Below are 18,833 nucleotides of genomic sequence, written 5' to 3'. Positions count from 1 at the left end.
AAAATATAAGTAACAGGAATATGATTATTTCTAACGATAATGCAACTGTTTTATTTAACGTTACATTTAGAGGTGCACTAACCATAATTCCATGTAATTTTGAAGTTACAACTGTGGTGTGATGGATCTACATTGCAGATTTTGTGATGCAAAACATTTCGCATCAGATGTTACTGTACATGACACAAAGGCATTTGCATTGTGATGTTGTAACGGAAAAATTAATTTGTTGGTGTTAATACAAAATTTATTTTTCAACACACTTTATCAAGGGCGCTCTTTGAATAAGCCAAGAATTGAAGATAAATCGAGAATTACTTCAGTGACACTGGTAGCTACTATCAGCATTTACTATGGTCAGTTCTGATACAAAAATTTTATGAAGAGTGTATGACAAACGAAGTTTCTTCATCATAGGTCAGATCCAATGACTTCTACATATGGTTATTTTCACCATTGTTATATGGGATTATATTCTCATGACAGGCACTTCTGTTCACAGCAGAGTACAGACTAAATGAACAATCAAACCACTTGTGCAGTAATAACAACAACAACAACAACAACAACAACAACGTAATGCATGAAACTGCATTTGAGTTAGAAAGTTCTGATCATTTTGTGCGTTCTTTCACTGCAATGAATGCTAACTGAATGAGTCTAAAATAAAAACAGAAAAATTTGTGTGGTTATACAGTTAATAAAAATTTAGATCTCTGGTGTTATACTGACACAATCAGACTGATGTGGCCTCTATTTTTAATACAGTTGATGGTGAGCCACCATTCTAAAGAAATATGGTGAGGTTTTTTTTTTTTTAGGAACTCTGATGTAGTCAAAAACATCTCTGTTTTAGACTTGTCACTGGATACATTAGCACATCCATTATTATTTTCTAATGGAGACACTGGGTGGTATGCTGATTTGTTCCACAACCCATCAGGTATGCCCACTGCAAGACTGCATAAAAATGAAGTTATTATGTCGCGATTTGCATGCTGTCACCTCACAATTACAGCAGTGTTCAAGCAAGAACTAAGAACTTGCATATGAATAAATTTCAATTATTATACAAAAATTGGACTTGCGTAACTTCATAAACACAATTGATCGAATATAGACCACAGGTGATTCTAGTGTGCATAATTTTCTTTAACTATGTTGGCAGTTTTTCAACACAGAATGTAGTGTGGGTGAAATTAAAACATGAAAAGAACATATTCTCCAGAACTTTAGATACTTCAGTTGAAAGTGTTAGTATGCTGTCATGTGACTAACTGCCCTGCAAATGGAGTTCAGTTACAACATTGCATCCGTTTTTTTCTAATGGCACCTGCAGGCAGTTGTGCTACTACAGCAGCTGCATGACGTTCATGGACTTCGGAAATCTGTTTAGTACCTTTGTTACTGGCATAGGCAATTTCTTTTGACTTAAATAATTTCACCTTTATTCAGTTTCTGTTTGCCACCAATATTTTTGGCAATCTCCTTTGTGTTTGTTATACAGGCACTCAAAGCTGTTGAGTATCAAATGCATATGCAATCACAAAGAACAAGTGAATTGTTGGAACGGGCATTAACTGCTGCAACCTGCCATCTCCTAAGCAGACCGAGCAAGGCTCTACTAAAATGTTAATATGCACATCCTGCTATGGCTGAATGTAGTATATCCCAGCCATTCCCAAATGCTACAACATATGAAGAGAGACCTAAATGACGTAAAGTCTACATTCTTCAAACATTGGTTCACTGTGGTTACACAAAAGTAGGCCAGTAGAAAATAAGAATCGGGAACAGCCAGCAGCAAGAAAACTATGGAAATGTGATAAAGGCAAAGCAAGCATTGCCTTGCAAATATGCCACAGCCACTCTTTCCAGCACCTCCACTGACGACAGTTCTAACATACATGTCAGTCACTATACAACCCAATATAAGAACTCATACTTATCTTACAGGCAGCGGGACATTAAAGGTTGCCCCGAAACAACAGCCATTAAAAATTGTCTCAATTTCAATGGTACTTTAATGTTATCCGAATAAAAAGTTGTGCCAGTTATATAACACACCACAATGATTTTAATCCTGAGTGTACAGAAATGGTCCATTTTCTAAATTGAGCGTGTCCCTGTAGTAACCATCAGAGCAGAGGTTATTACTTCTTGTTTAATTTTTAGGATGAAAAATATTTTACAGTATTTGGCAGGAATAGCCTACACAGATAATCAGTTTAGTACCTAATTGAAACAGCAAAAAATTACCTTCAGTTGTGGTATCACGCAGTGCGTATCATTTTTTCCACAGCATCCAGAAATGATAACATTTTAAGAATCAATTACTTTTATTTACTTTCATATTTTATTGTTGTTACAAATTTGACTGGAACAACCATTCTGCTGGCAGTGAGATCTGTAGTCGACATGGTACCAAAACCATGCCGACAACGTGGCACAGTTTTTTCGAAGTATTAACACTGTAGATAGTCTTAAAACTAACCGTTAAAAATGAACACACGGTACACTAAAAAGAATTGCAGGTAATGAAAAGTTCTCAAAATTTATGTAACAACAATTCTATTTTTTAAAAAATGCAGTTTTTCTTTGTAGGAATTATTATAAGCAAATTTACCATTTAAAGCTCATTTACACAAATAATTAAATTATATATATGTATATTTACAGACAGAAAGAAAAATATATACAACTTTCTACATCCTGCTGGTAGCCATTAACAGATTTTCTGAAGGGGAAAAAAAAAAACTAACAACAATAACAACAACAGAAATTGACATAGCAAACCTTTTCTTTCAGGGTTAAGTTCACTCCAAAAGACCAAATAAATAAATAAAAAATAACTGTTTTATCAATACACTAGAAATTTTATGTCTTAAGCATTGCACGTATAATACACACATCTCAGGTATACTAAACAAATGCAATAACAATCATTGCTTCAGATTCTGCAATTCACCAATAAAATGGTGGCAAAATGTGAGTAAATTTCAAAGACTAGTGCTGAGTGCTTCAGTTAATGCAAAATATGAATGAAATTTTATGCTATTTCTTCATTCATCCATAATTTTTTCACGAAGGAATACATGTCGTTTCTGCAGCTAAAGTTCACTTTTAGCCTATTTACAATTAATTTCGAAGACTACAACTGTATGACAAATAGTGTATCATCCATCTCACACACACACACACACACACACACACACACACACACACACACACACACACAGACAGACAGTAAATTAATTGGACCTTACAAAAACAAGAGTAATCTTCACAAATGTACTAAGTTTTGAGGACCACTATTTATCAATGTGTTTGAGCAAATACTTTAACATCTGAGATTACTTTTTTACACACTTGTTTACATATTGGGACACCATCTAACTGCAGTAAGTTTTGGAATTATTGTGTACATTCTTTTTTCTCCTATGAATGATGGTAAGCAACTTACATTCCATTCCTGGAACACAAACCATTGACATTCAAGTAGTCCAAATTTGCAGCTGCCAAAAAGATTTTCCATTATAAGATTCTGTACATAAATATTTACACCTGTTTCTGTTTTTCTGCTTTCACTTTTTTGCGTGTATTTACAACAAACATTTTCATTACACAAAAAACACATGTAATAAAAAAGTTCTCAGCAATTTATTTACATTGTACAGCAGCAAAACACTGTCTGTATGGCATTCAGAGTTACCTCAACTATTCACAGATTTCTATATAAATACCACGGCACTATTTACAATAAAACATCCAGCAAGAGACAATGCATCAGTATCTACTTCCGAGTCAGTACAATACTCCCTGGTAAGCTGAATGGTCCCACACGAGAATGTATGTCAACAGCTCTCACAGCAAAGTGATATTTGTGTCCTTCGACAAACTGCAAAGAAAAAGAAATGTCTACAATAATAAAACAAATTTTTGTTACTTATAAAATTATTACTTTTCACCTATGAAATCAAGCATAGATCAAAAGCATAGAAAGTACATTTCAATCTAAAAACCAAACATGTGCACACCCAGCTACAACATATAGGCTTGTTGGCAACATTGACACAGAAAATGTTTTAAATCTGCTTGCAGCCTGTGCTAGTCAGATGTGCCCGATCCACATGGTGTTCACTTGGCTGTGGTGTGAAGGAAGGAGGGGGAGGGGAAGAATAAACTTCCCACAATCTGACTGCAGTTTCCCAAGCGCCACTGCACTTGCATAGTATTTACGGCCCTGCAGATCCCACTCTCTTGAACATAGATGCCAAAGTTGTATGCGCTATGTGCTCCCTTTACTTGCCACAACAACTGGAGCTGTGAAGGCTACACAGCTGTTGAGTTACAATCACCGAGTGCTCACTCACAAGGCAAGTGAGGCGAGCCGTGTGCATATCAAGTCACAGGGAAAAAATTTCATTCACTCCACTTCACTATGCAGATGTAATGCTCTAAGTCTCGTGACATTATATTTGCTGAGAGAGAGATATTTCACTTTGGTGTATTTGTAACTTTATACAATGTTACTTATGGCACTTTATGAAACTGCTAGTGGTATTAATACCTTCATGAACACTACTTGCATATAGCATGCCCATTTGGCCAAAAGTATAGTATGCCAGCCTTAGTTTGCACTCATACCTCAATAATTCTACATCCCTGAAAGTCTATTTTCTGAAAGTTACCCATTGTATTACAATTTCACTTACTCCTACATTAATGTGTTTACAGTATTTGAGATCCATCATGATGCTATAATGCTCTTATCATCATTTTTCTTCTATCTCACTACACACAAAAGTAATACCTGAGTAAGACTAATAACAGTCCACAAAAATAAAAACAAACTATAGGAGCATCAAAGTAAAACTAAACTTCTGTCACGTTTTCTTGACATTCCTAAAGTGTTAACTTTCAAATGTGGAAAATGGACGATATTCCAGCTCGTTACTGATTACTGTTTATCACATCAGCTGTCAGCATATTTTCATTTTTTACCTGATCTACAATATCTTTAATCTCAAAGTCTAACTACAGCCAACATTTTCAATCAAGTGTACCACAAAGCACAATATGTCATTTTTTCTGCACTTCCTATCCTTACCTATTACACTGATGTAGGCTGGTTCAAAAAATAAATTCTTTTCAGCGTACAAAGCCTCTTCCTATAATCTGCCCTGTCATTTCAAATTTTAGGCTGCATAGTCTTATTTAACACACAAGAAGACTGGATAAAGACAAATACATATGAGTCATGGTGTTTACAAATTATATGCAAACCTAACTCCATAAAACTGTACCTACACGTCACATGAAATTAATGTCAGGCAGATACATACCTGTGTCAACGTGCAAGCCATTGGCAATGGTAAAGCCTTGACATCTCCAACTTTTTTCCAATGTGCTGTACTTGGAGGTGATGAACTCTCCTGATACGCATACAGCTGGTAGCTGGCAATGGCTGCATATTCATTTGTCACAGGCATATTCCACGACAGAACAATACCTGCAAGACATTTAATATTGAAAACACGCAGTTGTGATTCGAAAGGAAGGTGAGAAGAAAGAATAAGTTTGATTATGTATCATTAGAAAGAAAACTATCTTTTGGATACAGTTTGTAAGAGATCTGCATTAACCATTATTCAGGTAAACAGCTGTCTGAAAATTTCCCCCATTATTACATGTGCTTATGTGCTCCAATTAATTTAAAAAGCAGATATTATTAAGGATCTAGTTCTACTTGTTCCAAAACTGTTGTTCTGCCTTAAATAATATCAATATATTCTTGCTAGCCAAATTTATCCTCATACTTTGATCTCAGTGAAAATCCCTTCGAAAAACTTCTACAATAATATGGAGGCATAAACCAGAAATACAGGTAAGTATTGAAGTCTACGTCAGAGTCATCTTTATTGTTCTTCTGTCACTACTTTGTATTTTTATAAGAGTTTCAAAATAAGAAGTACCAATTCTCAAACATTATTAATTGCATTCAAATAACATAACAGTAACTATCATGTCTTCAGTACATATTACTCCCTCGTGAAAATCTATTTTTTTCCTTTTATGCAGTAGATTTGAAGCTACAAAATCATTATATAAGAAACTTCTGTGTCAGAATCCTAACTATATGTTAATATTATTCTAGGACCATTCCATTCTAATGTAGCCTACTTAGTAATCCAGTCAAAAACAACCAACCATAGCACTTTTTTTCTTTATATTAATTTTGATGGGGGCTTAACTGAAAGATCTTGCTCTGTAGATGATGTAAATATGTTTCTGGTACCTGATACAGGATTTTTTTCCAAGAACTGTCTTAAAAACAAAAAGAAGATTTCCCCAGTTGGTGCTAATCAGTTCAAAAGCAGTAAGCTTATAACAGTTCTCCTACTTCTCAATGACCATGAAAATTGACCTACTGAACTTTATAGAGTTAACATAAAAACTTACACAGAAGGGGAGCTGTTAAACAACAAGAAAATGGACAGAAACCTAGGAAGCTATAACTTAATTACCAGAAAAATTTACATATGCACAGAACAAGCAGCAGTGCACTAGTGCAAATCTCTCAATCTTGACAGGTGCTCTCCAAGTACTACAAGTACTGGTGGTACGAAGGAACATAAGTTAACAAGCAGAGGTTCCAGTGGTGCAATTGACCTTTTTACAACCACCTATGTGGCGTTGTAGATTGAGAATCTGGGTATCATATCCTGAAGCCCTTCTTTACGAGTAAAAGCCGAAAAACAGTTTAGCCTACTCCACTAGAGCTTTAAATTAATACAACATTTTCAAATGACACCACAGCATAATGGATAGCGTTACAGATTGAGAAACTGAAGGAGACCGGTTCGAATCCTGTCACATGGTTACAAATTTTTTTGTTTAGTTATTTACTTCAAATGTAATGGTTTTCTAATTTTTTTCAAAGTGATTTTTAACCATTGTATTAAGTTTCTTATTTGTTCTCATTTCTCCATTGAGCTCAAAACCATTGATGGATTTGCACTTACCAATAAGAAATTTGTGATTTTGTTGCATTTAAAATGCCTGACAACGTAAATTCATCAACCAGCAAATGTTATGACAAACGAATGGAGAAATTTGATGAAAAAGAAGGACAACTTTCACGAATTCCTTATGCAATGCATTGTCTATGTATAAGAAGACGTTTCTCCTTTCTGCAAAACCCAATTTTAAAAATGAAAACACAGTAGCGATGAGTGAACAAATCACAGAGGAAACGATTCAACTCATGATGCAGAGTGTTATTGTTCAGGAACAGTGAGACTGATTAAGAGGGTTTGCATGATCAGGTAAGACTATCCATAAATTTTTGGATTTCCTCATCCGCTATTAATATAACTGCAAATCCACCAATGATTCTGAGCCCATTGGAGGAATGAGAACCAATAAGGAAGTTAATACAATGGCTAAAATGACTTGGCAAAAGTTTATAAAATTCGAAACATTTCAATTCAAGCAAATAACAGAAGAAAAATAAAATTAAAAAAATAATAAATAAAAATTGTAAGCAAGTGACAGGATTCTAACCCACCACCTTCAGTTTCCCAATCTGCTACGATATCCATTACACTATGGCAGCATTGGAAAATCTGGTATTGAATTAATACTCTAGTGGAACAAGCTGAATTGTTTTTCGGCTTTTACTCATAAATGAGGGCCCACCACAGTGAATGGCTTCACAGTGTGATACTTGGGATCTTACCCTACACCATCATACAGGTGGTTGCAAAAAGTCAGTTGCAACACTGGGTCCTCTCCTTTTAAGTCCTTAGCATTATTTTCAACATAGAATGCTTTCCTAAATCAAACGGGTACATTCATGATGGCCACACAAATAAGACATATCAACACGACCAGGTGGCTCACTGCTTCACAACATCAACTGCAATAGATGCCTGATGAAGCAGGCAACAGGGGAGTTGAGTGTACTGAGCAACATTTTTATGTAGCACAGCCACACAGAATCAGCTGGTGGTGTTATGGTTCTGGAACTGGCACAGTGTCATGCTTACAAAAATGTCATATAAGCCTTGTGGGCAAATGAAGGCTCAAGAGGTAGTGAGACAGAGGTCTTATCACCTTGCCCATACTATTCACCATCTACTCTCTGCTGCTTTTGTCTTGTTTGTTTAATTTTTTATCTTATGTTCATCTCCTCTTTTCCTTATCTCAGTTGCTCCCTCCATTACCATCCCACTCTCTATTTGCCTGCATTATTTTCTCCTCAAATTTTGCAACTTGTAGTCCTTTTGCCATGCTGATATTATGTAGTTGGATGGATTAAAAAATCTACTCACCAAGCAGCGGCAGGAGAACACACATATACAAAAAGGTTTTACTTATGCAAGCTTTTGGAGCCAGTGGCTCCTCCTTCCAGCAGAGGGTTGAAAGGGATAGAAGAGGCAAAGAACTGGAGAGGTTTAGAAAAAGGGATAGAGCTCGGGAAAGTCACCCAGAACTGCGGGTTAGGGGAGACTTACCGGACAGTATTGGAAGGAAAGACACTGTTGGAAACTACAATGAACGAGATTTGAAAACATGAGAGCTTAAAGGTGTAAGACAGGGTAATATGCAAGACAGAGATTACTGCTAAAATATCATTCACAAGCCAAGAGTGAAATGCTCAGTGCATTCTATGTAACAAAGGTGGAAGCGGGCAACAAAAAATAGATAGGTCAGAAAATGAAAGACGTAGAACAGTAAAATGGAGTGAAGGAAGGAGAAGTTACAGTGAAGAAATGCTGAGATGGAAGAAATTTGTGTAAAGTAATGCCAGGTGGGTGGCGAGAACCGAGGACATGTAGTAGCACTAGTTCTCACCTGTGAAGTTCTGAGACACTTGTGCCTGGGAGAAGAATCCAGATGGCATGTGTGGTAAAACAGGCACTGAGTTCATGACTTTATGTTGTAGAGCAAGTAAGTTATCAGTTAGACAAATGGGTATAGGCAGAAGGTGTATACCGGCAACACACAATATCGTGTTGCAGAGCAAGCTATACCCCAAGACATTCGTTACTTCAGTGGCTGTTTCACTACAGGCTGTAACTGGATGCTTCCCCCACACGCCAGTTTCTGAGAACTCCACATGTCCTTGGTTCTCGCCACCCACCTGGCCTTAATTTACGTTAATTTCTTCACAGTAACTACTCCTTTCTTCATTCTGTTTTAGTTTTCTACATCTTTCATTTTCTGACCTGTCTATTTTCCGCCAGTCCCCTACCTACCACTTCTGTTACAGAAAATGCACTTAGCTTTTCACTCTCTTATTAACTCGTGCATGATGTTTTAGCAGTACTCTCTGTTTTGTATATTATCCTTTCTTCCACCTTGAAGCTCTCTCATTTTGAAATCTCATCCGGTGCAGTCCCCAGTCAGTCAGTCTTTCCTTCCCAGCCCGTCCAGTACGCCTCCCCTGACCCGGGGTTCGGGGGACTTTTCCAAACTACTCCTTTTCCTAAACCTCTTCAGTTGATTTCCCTTCACTCCTCTTCCTGCCCCTTCAACTGTTCTGGCGGAAGAAGGAGCCACTGGCTCTGTAAGATTGCACAAGGAAAACTTTTTTTTTATACGTGTATTCTCCTGCCGCCACTTGGTGAATAGATTTTTTATTTATCCAATTACATTATATTGTCAAAAATTGATTATTTTCTTTTCCACGTTGAGTATCTTTACATAGTTTTATAAATTTCCCAGTTTAAATCCCCCATCTACCCTTTTACCTCACTATCTCCAAAATTAACAGTAAATCAATGAAGTCTAATACAGCTATTCCACTTTTACGTTTCTGGAACTAAGGTTTTCCCAGTATTTATGACAATTATTACTGCTCCCTTCAAATTTCCTATCTTCACATTGGTAATTCTCACCCTATTTTGCATGAACATATTTATAATTATCCTGTGATTTATGCTTTACGAAAAACTGTTCGCAGAGAAAAACTGACAATTGATGTAAAATGACACTGGTATGGCACTGGATATCAAGTACTGTTTACAAATGTTACACAGTTAATGTTTCCTGACACCAGAGCCTTTTACTCAGCAGATCTGAACAGGTAAAAATTGGAACAATTCATGTTTATCTCCTGCTGTTGCCAAGCCCTATTCAGTACAGAGGCTGGTGGGAGTAACTGGGTTTGTTCGAAAGAAGGTATCATGATCAAAACCATTTTCAAACTGTCTCTACTGTGTAAGTGCACATGCGGAGCTTTGTGACTTATCATCGTGACACCTTTGTTGAATCATATTAACATGTTTCGCTGTTTGGCTACTTGGAGTGCTGACACCTTTGCTCACTTTGCATTGTGCACGTTTTTGGTTTAAACATAACACTACTTCCATATTTTTTCTTGCTTAGCAAGACAGGACTACACAGAAAGAGATGCAGGACAACACATATGCAAACATCATACAAAATACTTACATAAATGCACTTGACAAGGAGAATAAATTTTTGAAATGCCTCTCGATAAGCATGAAAAAATATGTAACTGGTGCAATGTTTCACTATTTAAATAACGAATGACAGCTGCAGGATTTATGAAATTAAGTCAAATGTTTCTATTTTCCACACAGTTACCAGCAGTTTTTATTAGATAATAAACAAGCCCTTATGAGTATTTTGATGCCTATTATGTAAATATATCTTACACAAAATGTGAACATTGAAGAGAGGTACTACATGAAACGTTTACTGCTTCAAACATTATTTCCTACATTTCAGATTTTCCCACATTTCACATTTTCCCTCATTTTACACAATTTTTTTAAAAATTGTACCCTGAAAAGTGAAAAAGTAGCATTTCACTGTATTTATTAACTGTGTACAATTTAATTCCAGTTATTAGCATAGTCATGCCATAAAAGTTATCATTACACATAACTATTGCAAATTTCAGAAAAATAATGGTTTTATACTTACGTGAATGAATATTATTTCCCTTTAGAATACACACAAATCATTAAAATGGAAAACAAAATTTAACAATAATATCTTAAAAAGTACCTACCTTGGTGCCTGCTCTGTTTTGATATTTTTAATTCGGGTCTTGGTGGCATCTTCTTTAAGTCTGGATTATTTAGATTCAAGTTTGGTGCCACGGGAAGAGGTGCAGGGTGCTGAAACGAAGAAGATTATATTGTAATTTATTTCATAGCAGTTAAAAGTGCTAACAGGTGAAATACAGAGGCTGAAAAGATGGATGGTAATTTATATTCCAGTCTCTCTTTCTCTCAAGCACAAACTTGTTATCCTGGAGCCCTGAGCAAAACAAACTACGTAGAGTGTCAGTAAACTGAACAGTCAGTTCCTACTGAACCCAAGACAAGTATTCCGTTAGTATCTATCATTCATTTGGTAGACACCTCTTGTTCTGTGCAAGCTGCCTCCCAACTATCTCCACATGGAAGAAACATACATCTAAGCACCTGAGATTTAATACCAGTACTTGATTTATTTAAGTTTCTGTCATACGTACCAAGGTTTCCCAACTGATTTCTGAGAGTGGCAAATGGTTTCCATACTTGATTTTCTTATTTATTTTATAATAATGTACACTCTCAGTTTTAATTATTCAAACATTATCTCTAATCAAAACTGAGATTACATTTAATGCTATTCAATGTAAATACAATTTTTATCTGAAATGTACTTGCATCACAATGTTGAAAATTTCTTCAAGAGTTAGTACTCAATCTCTGTTTGAGGTCTGCATCAAATGCAATATGAAGTAGATATGTAAACAATGTTTCAATATCTTTAATGTAATGCTACCAACATATGACAATGTCTGCAACATGGGGACATAATGCACCACCCATTCAGAAATTTTGACATTTTCTTTTATTACAAATAAATGCAATAATGCACAAGTAGTCTCAGGAATGTAAGAACCTTTGGTTCAAATATGTTTGGCATTACATGCATTGTTAAAGTTCTTACTTTAAATACTGTGCACATGCTGGAAAAACAGAAAATATCAGCTTTCATTTTTCCAGTCATCGTCACTTTCTTCTCCCTTTTATCCAACATCAGGCCATGTTTGGACATTTATGGTACTTTTCCACTTTCCCTTGCCTATCCATAATAATTCTTCGGTAACTGCTTTTGTTCCAGTCCAGATTCGGTCCTCTTAAACTTGTCTTGAATTAGTGAATCCATCTAGCTCTGGGTCTCCTCCTTGCCCTCAGACATAATGGTGTTCTTGGTATTCTCCCATTTTCCATTTTCTTTACATGTCCAAACCTTTTAAACAACTCTTCTAAATTTTATCATTCAACTTTTACACTCCAATTTCCTTCCTAACATCATTTCCCACTCTGTCTCTCATTTCCTCTGGCACACTTCTTAGGAATTTCATTCACTGGCTTTGATTCTACTCTTCCGTCTTCGACTCATTGTCCAGGTCTCCAATGCATACATCAATTTGAGTGTAAAGTACGTTTTGTACAGCACTTTCTTGCACTTCATTGGTATCTCCCTTCCCCACACATATTGCTGAAATGCACTGCTGTGTTGTACCCTTTTGCCAATTTCTTTCTCCATCCTTACGTTCTGCATTACCTCAGATCCTAAATATTTAATGTTGCCCACAATTTCACTTTCCGAAGAAAGAATAGAAAAATTATCAACAAAAGTTTATTAATTTATTGTAACCAAGTATCTAATTTCACTCTGTTCTTCTCCAATGGTAACGCACAGTTTCCAACTGACCGTTAACAGTAAGACGACACTTCCTTAAACACTCATTACATTCAAGTATGTATTTCATAACCACATCTCAAATGTGCATCCAATTCATATATCCAAATGATTGTTAACAAAATACTTGTTATTTACTGTACCTGCTGCATTCAGACAGAAATATTGTGCTTTAAACACAGTGTCGAGACATTTGAATTAAATAACTAAATTATTATTTTAACCTGACAAAAATCTGTGAGCAACCGATGAAAATGTGAGTATTGTATGACAACGAACAGACAGTTTTCTCAGATGTGGAATACAAGCAGTCCATAAGGCTGCTTTATATTTTAACATTCCACTATTTTCCATCAGAAGCTCACAAACTATAACAGGGACTCCACAAACAGTCAGCTGTAATTAAGTAAGTAATGAGCACTTCTGCTTTCAACATTGATACTGCAGAACAGCATTTTCTTGTCAATGTCTCCATTTTTGACTATAGTATGATTCCTTGAAAGGTTACAAAACAGCTTTCTGCAAAACAGATCTGTATGTTAAAAATGGCTATATTAACAATGAACAATCTAAAGAATATAAAAAAAATTAAATGGCAAAATTTTATACTACTGTTTGTGGAGCAGATATGTCCTACAATGTTATAAAGAGTTCCTGGACACACCTGAGCATGTTGAGGCAAAGACCGCGACTGAGGAGAAGCTGTTAACCCCTGTGCAGGACGAATTTGTGGCCTGCTCGGTGAACCTTGGGCTACTGATGGCTGCAAACCCGCAGGACGTGTCGATGTTGGAACCTGCTGGCCCACTGTTCCAGACCCTAGGGAAGAAAATTTAACAACACCTACAGACATACCCACAAATTACTCTAACTTTCTGTTTATCACACTTAAATCTAACGATATGGCCACATAATTCGGTGTGCACATTCCTGCACTAAAGCAATAACACATTCAAAAATGTGCACTAAAGCAATTACACATTCAAAAATGAGTACATAAAAGCTTTACATGATTACTGAAAACAGATTAGCACAATTTTTCAATCCCTTCAAGACTGACTGCCTTATTTCGGAATTTTTTTTTAGTTTATCTTGTCGGTTTTACACGTTGTGCTGTAAGCTGTACAAGTAGTGAATACATATCCAGTCCAAGCTCTGTCTCATCAACAATCTTCATAAGGAGTGTATATGCCCATGAAAAATGACAAATAATGACGCAAGTAGAGGAAAGTTCCCAAAACTGAATCCCCATTTCACTTTCGATTTTTAAAAATAGAAAATAATAAGTATGTTTTAAAAGGCTTGGTGATGTTCTGCATCATTTACATTTTACTTTCAGAAAATACACTGAAAAACAGTTGTCGAAATTGGACCCCTCAAAAAGAAATGAAAATGAAAGGTAGCAAATCGAATAAGACATAATACAGTTTCAAAGCATCATACAGTTTCAAAGCATCAATATAACTACGGATATTAGTTTTTTTAGAAATATGTAAATGCATTAAAAATACAGAATAACAGTAATAAATATGTTTAGTGACAGTAATCAAAGACATTCTTTAACTTTTACAGCTTCCAATTGGGCTGTTTAAGGTGTGTATGCAATTACAGTAGAACTTTACCTTTACTACGCATCAAAAGACGTAATCTTTTACTGATGTAAAATAGGCTATGACATCAAACAAATTTGTTTTAGAACATGTAGAACCCCGAGGATGCTCAAATGTACCTGATGACTGACGAATACTCAGACCTGCCCAATATGTTTAAGACTGACGTGGGTCAAGCTCTACAGTCATTTGTGGTTCATCCCTATCACATTCTACTGTTGTCTAGAAATCTCTGGTTATCTAGAAGTATCTGATTTCATACTATTTGTTTCTTTAACATTCATAGATGAAGGAATATCATTTTTTGTTTGCCTGTTCAATGCATTCAGCACCTGCAAACAGCTTCTCATTCAATGTGCTTGCACTTGTTACTTTAAACCCACAAGAGATTCACTTTGAAGTGAGGGGACAGGCAAGCCCTTTACAGTACTTCTAAACACACAATAATGAAAGAGATATAAAGATTGGACACTGATGACAAATTCCAAAGAAATGTAAATACAGAAGACTGATAACCAATTCTGCAATCCTGTACATACACATCCCTTACAGGCGCATATATGCTTAACAGATGACAAACCATTTAAGGATGAAAACAACTCAAACTGCATTTTGTCCCACTAATATACTGTATTTGTTCGACTATAAGGCAGCCCTTAACATAAGACAACCCCCTTGCTTAAGAAGTTCCTTGAGACATTTTTATTGTTAGCATACTCTGACTAATCAAAAATACAAGCTGTTTTGAAGTATCTGAAAAAAAATTAACATACTTTTTGTAAACTTATGCAGTTTACTGACTTTTTATATTTTGATAATGCAAGCGGAAATAAAATAAAAAGAAATTGTTTACATTATTTTTTATTTTCATTTCCTTTTTCTAACTAGCTTTGTGTCATCATAATCATCATCATCTGTAAGCCTACTAGCATTTCTTTAATCCTGAACAGTCCCACATGTCACTTTCTGAACCATCCACAGCACTGGCTATAAAGCACTTTCTGAATCCTTTCATTACAGATTCACTTGAGATTCTGCACCATGCAGTAAGAATCTATTGGCCAAGTGTGGATATTGAAGGTTTCTTTAATTTCCCCCTGGAGTGGGGACATGGTCCCCTTGAACAGGCCACTCCTGTAGCAGGTGAACCTTTAAAAAGATCTATTCACAGTAATATATATTACTTGAAGTTGTGTGGTTATCCCACCAGTAATGGGCTAGGACTGCTGTCAGATCCTTAACTCTCTGGGTGAGGTGTCCCCTGAAAAAAATTGGATACCAATTATTTTCCTACTGTTAAGCAAAGAGCCTGGTATTCTGTTTGAAGCAACCCAATCTAACATTAAGCCTTTCTTGGCACCTAAAGTTAAGTCCTGCAGGCAGTTTTCCTATCTGTGTTACTTTCCTGCGAACGATCACATACGGGGGGTGAGCTTCCTTCCACTTGCTAACACACCCAGCATTGCTGCTATTCTGGCATTTTCATTGCTACAACTTCTTATAGGAACACTTAACACCCTTCATGTTGACAATAACATACCAAAATAAACATGCATTTGATCGGGATTGCCAACATGGCCCACAAAATACTCATGCCGTTTCCGAAAATGGATTATCTGTAGGGATGAAAATTTAACATCTTTTATTGTGTGTAAATGATTACACAAAAACATTTAGAAAGTTATCACACTACTTGACTACAAACTAGGCCTCAGTGATTTGAAATTGGCTGTTAAAAGTTGTTACTGTGGAGGCTTTTTCATTGGAATGTTTGCTTTTTCTAAAACTTCAACACTTTTTTTTATGGTCTTTGGCTCTATGTAAGATTCCAACAAATGACTTATACCTGTTGAGAAGCTGCAGCATTATCCTCTCAGTGAATGGAGTGTTTCTTGATGATTATAAAAAAATTGGCAGAACATTGATCTTTACCTTTTGTGGGCATTCATAGCCACCTGACCTAAACGTTGCGTCACAACAGATAGAACCGACAACGTACTTAGCAATGAAGTAGAACAGAGAATAACTAACTCTCTTCACATATATATGTCTGCTTGTGGCTGTATGTGTGGATGGATATGTGCGTGTGTGCGAGTGTATACCTGTCCTTTTTTCCCCCAAAGGTAAGTCTTTCCACTCCCGGGATTGGAATGACTCCTTATCCTCTCCCTTAAAACCCACTTCCTTTCGTCTTTCCCTCTCCTTCCCTCTTTCCTGATGAGGCAACAGTTTGTTGCGAAAGCTTGAATTTTGTGTGTATGTTTGTGTGTCTGTCGACCTGCCAGCACTTTCATTTGGTAAGTCACATCATCTTTGTTTATATATATATATATAAAAACAAAGATGAGGTGACTTACCGAACAAAAGCGCTGGCAGGTCGATAGACACACAAAAAAACACAAACACATGTCTGCTTGTGTCTGTATGTGTGGATGGATATGTGCGTGTGTGCGATTGTATACCTGTCCTTTTTTCCCCCTAAGGTAAGTCTTTCTGCTCCCGGGATTGGAATGACTCCTTACCCTCTTCCTTAAGACCCACTTCCTTTCGTCTTCCCCTCTCCTTCCCTCTTTCCTGATGAGGCAACAGTTTGTTGCGAAAGCTTGAATTTTGTGTGTGTGTTTGTGTGTCTATCGACCTGCCAGCGCTTTTGTTCGGTAAGTCACCTCATCTTTGTTTTTATATATAATTTTTCCCACGTGGAATGTTTCCTTCTATTATATATATATATATATATATATATATATATATATATATATCTGTGTGTGTGTGTGTGTGTGTGTGTGTGTGTGTGTGTGTGTGTGTGTGTCAGTTGTGAGAAACTCATAGTTAAGTTATTACAAAAATGGGGCAGTTTGCATTATAACAGCGAATTGATACTGTGCAGAATTACATAAAGACAGCCCCCAATTAAAGAATGTAAAGAAATGTTTCAAGTGAAGTATCCTGGTAAAAATTTATAAAAATAATAATAAAAAAAAACCTCCTCATGAACAGAACTATTCAAGATCTGTATGAGAAATGGAGGGCTGTAGAACCCATTCAGAATGTGCAGAGAAATAGGCATCTGACAGTGAGGACCCCTGAAACTATAGACAGAATCTGCATGGACATTAAGAGAAGTCCCCATTAAGTCAGCAGGGAAGTTATCACAGCAGGCTGATGTATTTTGTACATCTTGTACTAAAATATATGAAATTAAAAGCCTTCCATATGACGGTGGTGCAAGACGTGAAATTTGAGGATCAGGAAAAAACAGTGCATTATTGTAACTGGATGTTAACATCAATTGCTAACAGTTACTTTGACATCTTGCTTTACACCATGTCAGATGAGGTCTGGTTTAATTTTTCACATTATGTAAATTGCTGGAATTGCAGATACTGGCCACAGGGAAACCCACATATCCTGTATGAAGAACCTCTCCACTTAGAGAAGATAGGAGTTTGGTGTGCATTGTCTGGCGGGCACTTATTGGCTCCATATTGTTCAATTATACCTTACACACACACACACACACACACACACACACACACACACACACACACACACACAAATCTTTGTTCCATAGATCATGAATATGAAACGTGTCACTTCAACATAAGTTTTCTTTACAGAAAATAATTTATTCATTTATTTATTTATTTATTTACAGTTACTACTTCATATCTAAGAATTCATCTGTTGAGTAGAAGTAGTTGTAATTCAGAAATTCTTTTAATTTGCTTTTAAATGTTGGTTAGCTGACTGAAAGACTTAATACCATTTGGCAAACGACCAAATATTTTTGTGGCACCATAATTAACCATTTCTATGAAAAAGTGAGATTTAATCCAGAATAGTGAAGATAATCCTTTCTTCTAGTGTTGAAGCTTTGCACTTCGCTGTTATTTTTGAATTGGGATGGGTTATTAATGACAAATTTCATAAGTGAATGTATGTACTGCGAAGGCACTGTAAATATCCCCGAGTTTCTTAAATAAATGTCTGCAAGATGATTTTGGGTGGGCTTCAGCTATTATTCTGATTACACTATTTTGTGCAATGAATACTTCCTCCCTTAATGACGAATTTCCCCAAAATATGCCGCCATATGAAAGCAGTGAATGAAAAGAGGCATAGTAGACTAATTTATTGATATGTTTATCATCAAAATTTGCAATAACCCTAACAGCATAAGTAGCTGAACCTAACAGTTTCAGCATATCAACATGTCTCTTCCAATTCAATTTCTCATCAATACACACACCCAGAAATTATGAGTATTCTGCCTTAGCAACAGAATTCTGTTCATAGCCTATATTTATCAATGGTGTTATGCCATTTACTATGCAGAATTGTATAAACTGTATTTTCTCAAAATTTAGTGAGAGTCCATTTGCAGATAACCACTTAATAATTTTCTGAAAGACATTATTTGAAATTTCCTCAGCTGATTCTTGCTTCTTGGGTGCGATTACTATACTTTTATCATCAGCAAAAAGA

General features: G+C 36.0%; 1 protein-coding gene across 1 annotated transcript in view; it reads right to left on the bottom strand.

The window, feature by feature from the left end:
• Positions 1–2,320: 2,320 nt before the first annotated feature.
• The window catches only part of LOC126473141 (activating transcription factor 7-interacting protein 1), a 185,331-nt gene continuing 168,818 nt past the window's right edge, over positions 2,321–18,833 (bottom strand). Inside the window, exons 12-15 of the mRNA XM_050099999.1 lie at positions 13,403–13,557; positions 11,048–11,156; positions 5,346–5,512; positions 2,321–3,898 (exon numbers count right to left, since the gene is read on the bottom strand). Coding sequence (XP_049955956.1) covers positions 3,794–3,898; positions 5,346–5,512; positions 11,048–11,156; positions 13,403–13,557 — 536 coding nt within the window. The 3' untranslated portion in view covers positions 2,321–3,793. The remainder of the gene's footprint in view (positions 3,899–5,345; positions 5,513–11,047; positions 11,157–13,402; positions 13,558–18,833) is intronic.

Source organism: Schistocerca serialis, chromosome 4 (assembly GCF_023864345.2).
Source record: "Schistocerca serialis cubense isolate TAMUIC-IGC-003099 chromosome 4, iqSchSeri2.2, whole genome shotgun sequence".
NCBI classification, from domain to species: Eukaryota; Metazoa; Arthropoda; class Insecta; order Orthoptera; family Acrididae; genus Schistocerca; species Schistocerca serialis.
The sequence above is the reverse complement of the archived record's forward strand: the minus strand, read 5'-3'. Positions and strand labels throughout refer to the sequence as shown.